This window comes from Heliconius melpomene, chromosome 6 (assembly GCF_056956725.1).
Source record: "Heliconius melpomene rosina isolate 202511_hmr_F chromosome 6, ASM5695672v1, whole genome shotgun sequence".
Lineage (NCBI taxonomy): Eukaryota > Metazoa > Arthropoda > Insecta > Lepidoptera > Nymphalidae > Heliconius > Heliconius melpomene.
Genome location: NC_140394.1, coordinates 4,029,320 through 4,035,138, shown reverse-complemented (window position 1 = coordinate 4,035,138; position 5,819 = coordinate 4,029,320). Strand labels below are relative to the sequence as shown.

The 5,819-nt window shown below is 33.1% G+C and overlaps 1 protein-coding gene across 1 annotated transcript; it reads left to right on the top strand.

The window, feature by feature from the left end:
- The first annotated feature begins 562 nt into the window (after positions 1–562).
- Positions 563–5,571, top strand: LOC146538133 (RYamide receptor-like). The gene is made up of 6 exons (XM_085186724.1): positions 563–2,015; positions 2,209–2,407; positions 3,176–3,244; positions 3,860–4,018; positions 4,239–4,326; positions 5,420–5,571. Exons 1-6 carry the CDS (start codon positions 1,381–1,383, stop codon positions 5,530–5,532), a joined length of 1,263 nt encoding a protein of 420 aa, XP_085042850.1. The 5' UTR covers positions 563–1,380; the 3' UTR covers positions 5,533–5,571.
- Positions 5,572–5,819: the final 248 nt, after the last annotated feature.

The following is a 5,819-nucleotide window of genomic DNA, read 5'->3' as shown; positions in this document are numbered from 1 at the left end:
GTATAATTCCATTACCGTTTGGCTTTTCGACAGATTGAGTAAGCTAAATATACTCAGCCTGGAGGGATCTTCAAACACTATTAGTACATAACTATTACAGTAAATCGGTCTCAGGGTATGATAGGCCAATTAAAGATCGATTAATAACTAAGAAACGTCTAGGGAAGATGTTAGGTCAGTTAGTTAGTATCTAATAATAAAAATTCTATATTTTTTTTGTTTTTCTTCTTCTCTTCTATCTTCTTCTTAATAAGTATCATTAAAAAATATTTTCTTTTCACAACTAGCGGATGCACGCAAGGTGAATTCTAATAAACCATGAAACACGTGTTTAATGAAATATTTTTCAGCATCTTACCTCAGTCGACTGACTGAGGTAAGATTCTATATAGGTATATAAAAGGAGAACATCTCCTTTTATATATCTATATAGATTATACACATTACAGTATATAATATAACTAAGGCCATATTGTAAATATTTTGTCATATTTTTCCTTCAAGGATCTTTAAATCAATTTTAAATACAAATTAATTTCCAAGAAATCTAATTAACGAAAATTTTCTCAATACCCGTCTCGGTCGTCTTAAAATTGGTTGTTATTGATTAATCAACTGAAACAATTGAGCTATAATCACTTTCGGATTATTTTTGTGTGGCTTTAAATGTTTAACGTAATATAACAAATATTATAGTAAAGAAATCTAGTTTCAAATATTTAAATTATCTTATTTAGTTTCACACTGTACCCCGCAAAGAGAGAATATGGTGTTAAGTTTCCGCGGAATACTTAAGGAGTTATAGGTTTTGAGGAACGGAACACCACGCCGCGTTTTACCTCTTAACCATAAAAGGATCGAGGACATGAAAATATTAAATATTTCATTACTCTGAGTGAGAATTGAACTCACAATCATCAAAAATTTATATTACAAGAAATAACGATTACAAACCTAAATTGTAGTAAATTCACACAAAAAAGTGCTTATTCTTCTGTAGCTCGTATAAGATTAGTAATTGGGGGATTAATAACAATAAATTATTGGGGATTTTTAGGTTCTTATATTTTAATAATTGGCCATGGATTATGTTTTTCTGGGATATTTTGCTTATCTTATATTAATTATGAGCGATTAAATAGACGAAGAATACTCGTTACGAAAAATACTTTTGAAACTCGTTCTTGACCTACAATCATGAAATCGGAGCCTTCGGTGGGCGAGTCCGATTCGCACTTGACCGGTGTTTATATATTTTATTGCTATAGTCCTTTGACCGTCTTCTTACCGAATATTCTAATTGTAATTGTTTCAGGTAATGATGACATTTTTTGGCATTCCTAATTACAGTGATGAGTGGTATGAAAGATTTGAGACATAATGGTGAATTTTTACGAAAGTTGTTATTCTAATAAAAGCTCTGTATATGCTTATTTTAATGGAAGTAATATTGACAAAAATAACTTTACAAATTTTAACGACACAAGCAAAGAATGGATAGACGACGGAATTTGCTCTCCGACAGCGTCTGGCAGCTTTCTGGCAACACCAATTTTCCAGTTCTGTGTGTTCCTAATGTACTGTACTGTGTTTATAATCGCTTTAATCGGCAACGGACTCGTATGTTTCGTGGTGCAAAGTTCACCACGCATGAAGACAGTTACTAATTATTTTATAATGAACTTGGCTATCGGAGATATATTGATGACCATGTTTTGTGTGCCATTTTCTTTTGTATCCATGTTAGTGCTGAGGTACTGGCCGTTTGGCGTAGTCATGTGTAAAATAGTGAATTATTCTCAAGCAGTGTCAGTGTTAGTTAGTGCGTACACATTGTTAGCTATATCTATTGACAGATATATGGCAATTATGAGGCCTTTGAGGCCTAGGCTAGGAACAACTGCTGCTAAAATTGTGGTTGCAGCGGTGTGGGGAGGAGCGTTGTCTACAGCTGCCCCAATTTTTATTGTATCAAAAATAGAAAGACCAACCGATTGGCATGAATATTGTAAAGCGTAAGTAGATAAATTAAATATAAAAAAATAAATTCTAAGCTTATGGCTTTTTCAAATGATATGCTATTTAAACAATGTTTTACCCATTAATTGATTTGTGATTTAATAATTGGAAGAAATAACTTAGAATATTTTTTTCCCGTCGCGAAGCTGCAGTCCATCAAGTCTATCATGCATTTTATATTAATTTCAGAGATGTTTGTCTTGAACATTGGGGGAGGGAAGGCCAAAGCGAGCAATATTCATGTGCACTCATGGTACTTCAATTTGGACTACCACTTACTGCGTTGGTGTGTACGTACGCGCGCATAGCCCATGTCGTATGGGGCGGCCGTCCTCCAGGAGAGGCGCAGACAGCGAGAGATATGCGAATACAGCATTCCAAACGAAAGGTACTGTACTCTATAAATTCATTCCCTCGAGTGGGATTCAAACCTACAACTGTTGCCTTTACAGCCGCACGCTTGAGGCTCTGCACCAAGATGGTGTCAAGGCCATTTACATATTTTGTTATATAAAAATGCTTCATCACATGAGAAAAATCGTTTAAAATGTGTGAAAGTATTTTCAAACTTCCTGTTTCTTCCATTAACGTACCATCCAGAAAACAAATTATAATACTTAGATGTAAATAAACCCTTAAACAAAGAATTCAATTTAACTTTTACAGTATTCAATTTAAGCAATAATAGATTCTATAAGCAACACCTATTATATATCATCATGTTCAGGGAATGACAAAAAAAATCAATTTACAGGTAATGTTCTAATTTCCACAATAATTGAATAAATAAAGGTAAAAACCTAAATACAATAGAAAACAGAGACAATCGTAGCATGATGGTTAATTAATTATTAATTCTATACATTATCCAAACAAAAGACTGACAAACAGGCTGCTGTAAAAATCGACTGGTTGTGGGGTCGATCACCACTTGAGGAAATGTAATATTTATTTAAATTTATATTTTCATTTCTTCGCGCTGATGTCGAGGCAAAGCACGGCGTTGAGTTCCACCACCCAACACGCAATGCCTCCAACATTTGGCGGAAATTGGAAAGGAGTGTATTAACACTTTACATATCCTGTTATGTGTAGAATATAAATTGAAGCTGCTTGTTTTTAAATTATATTTCCATATATTTTTTTATCTTTTCAGATGGTCAAAATGATGGTGACTGTTGTCATAGTATTCACTGTATGTTGGCTTCCCCTAAATATATTTATTGTAAGTATAATTCTACATAGAACGAATTTTAGTAAGTAAATTTAAATTAAATGAGAAATCATGCGTGTAACATAATATGTACATAGTTCTATCCCAGAAGGGATAGGGTAGAAACCCTGCAAGATATTTGTTTTACATAACTCTGATCTGTACTACTAGTAGGTAAATTATTGGGTAATAAGTTTGTTTAAATTGTAAATTGGATAAAATTGAATTGAGAGAGTCTAAATGTTATGAAATCTTTATTTTTTTTTCTTAATATGGTGGTGTTGTATATACGGAATTTGTGAGTTCAATTTCCGCTCAGCAGATGCAGGGATACAAGTATGTGACTGTTGTTGACCTAAATCTCACTCGGGAAGGTAAAAAAAATAATATTTTCAATTCAATTTAGCGGAAAGTGGAGAACGAAAGTGTCTTAAAGGGAACGGAGTATCTTAACACTAGATTACCAGCTTCCCTCTACTTATCTTACGATGTGCGGAATACAGGTGAAGCTAAAAATAATATATACCTATTTGAATTTAAATTATTTGTCTGCTTTGCTAAGACAAAACACGACGTTGGGTTTCGCTACTCAAAATGATTTTAGCTCAAAATCCATTTCCTACGTAGATCTTATGGACAATCCACGAAACCGACGAGGCGTGGGCGACGTGGCCGGGCATGTCCTACGTGTGGTTTATAGCGCACTGGCTCGCGATGTCACACTGTTGTTATAATCCTATCATATACTGTTATATGAACGCAAGGTACCGACGAGGATTTCAACAGGTAAACTATATAATACCTTAAGCAAATTTAAACGAAAATAAATTGAAAAAACAATAGTTCAAACTTTACTAAAATTTTATCGCCAATAAATCATGTTTATTTATTGTTTTTATTAAGAAACGACTGTAAAATTTTAATCTTCTTTCATCATATTTATTTATTTTAAATTACTTAAATAGTATATATAAATCCTGTTTTATAGATTTGTTGATTTTTACAGATCTTGGGAAGTTTTTTGCCTGTTAAGCTCGACCATCCGTCCCGCCTGGGGCCCAGATCGAGTGCTTGCGATGGTATCCCCATGTCAGGTAATTTCATAATTATTCCCGTTTCTGTAGAAATGGCGTTGATATAGAAGATTATAAAAAAAATACGAATCACACATTTTTTAGTAAAGTTCTATAAAAAAAATGATATCAATTTTTAGTAATTACTTTCTTTTTAATAACATATTTAAATATGATTTTTCCAAATTCCTTTCTTTTTCGATTTTACAATAATATATTAAAGAGTAGATTTCCCCAAGATAAGCATAATAACAATTATTACAACGATATCCATATAAATAAAAGAATAACACATAAAATTAGTTATTAATGTTTATTTTATGTGATGCCTCCATAAACAGAAAAAAACATTGGCAGCGGATTTGTAATCTTTATTGCTAAGGATCATTTTCTTTCGGCTTCCTTATTATGATTTTACCAGAGTAGCTATTCCAAGGATTAACCAGGATAAAAATCCCAAAAAATCTTGTTTGAGATTTTGACAAGGAACATCAATGGAAAAAGTAATTGGGTCTTTGTTTATGAGAGTATCTTAAGAGTTTTTCCAAAGTTCTTTCTTCAGCACTTGACACATGTATAATATTTTTTCAATGCTCAGTCGTGTGTTTAAGATCAATGATTTCTTTTGTGTTATTTGTGTAATAAATAGCTATGCATCTCTATATTTTTATAATATAAATTTGCATCTTAGCGAGTAGGCCGAGGAATGACTGGTTATTTACTTATTTCAGTACATAAATGACTTAAGACACTTTCAAAATATAAACAGCGATATAAAATTTATTTTAATACAGTCTATGCAACTTACTTAATAAATCTTTCTTCACAAAAATAAATATTTTTAGTGTAAACTTATTTTTTTTTACGAGAGATGTACCCACATGTATATTACTGTGTGTTATTCAAAAGTTTTTATAGAACCCCATGTGGTTATTTCACTATGGTTATCTTTACTGCCATACACTTGGTCGGTCGGTCTAAACAGGATGTCTTAAGATCTAGGTGCCCAATTTCACCCGATTACCTCAAACAAAAAAAAGACTTTTTCTGCCCACCAACTTACCTTTATGTATGTAGGATGAACATAAATCTAATAAAATATTTCTTTATACAGAGTTAATAGGCGTCACTGGTATGACTCGTCGAGGCACCAGCAGCAGAACGACGTCGCTGCGCCCGCACACCGCGCCCGTGCGCGCGCTCTCCATACGCACTCAACTACAGTGACACTGGAGTTTTTAGAACAATTAAATATTTACTTACATATATATTGTTTTATTATATTATCGGAAACTCCTTTAGATCATTGAAGTACATATTTGAGGCCAGTCGTGGCGAAGGGCCATAAATGCGACAGGTTTCGGTCTCGATTTCCACTCGAGGAAATAGTTATTATTTTCGTTTTCTCTACTTTATGCCTGGATTCGAGACATGGCTTCTTGAATTATAGAAATGCTGCGATTTGTATAGACAAAACGAAAAAAACAAAATAATTTATTCCCCCGAGTGAGGGT

Bases quoted from the DNA above. Each gene is read 5' to 3' on its own strand.
- LOC146538133 (XM_085186724.1), top strand. From the start codon at position 1,381: ATGGTGAATTTTTACGAAAGTTGTTATTCTAATAAAAGCTCTGTATAT. The intron at 2,408-3,175 runs GTACTGTACTCT...TTATCTTTTCAG, and splicing joins TACAGCATTCCAAACGAAAG to ATGGTCAAAATGATGGTGAC. The intron at 3,245-3,859 runs GTAAGTATAATT...TTTCCTACGTAG, and splicing joins TTCCCCTAAATATATTTATT to ATCTTATGGACAATCCACGA.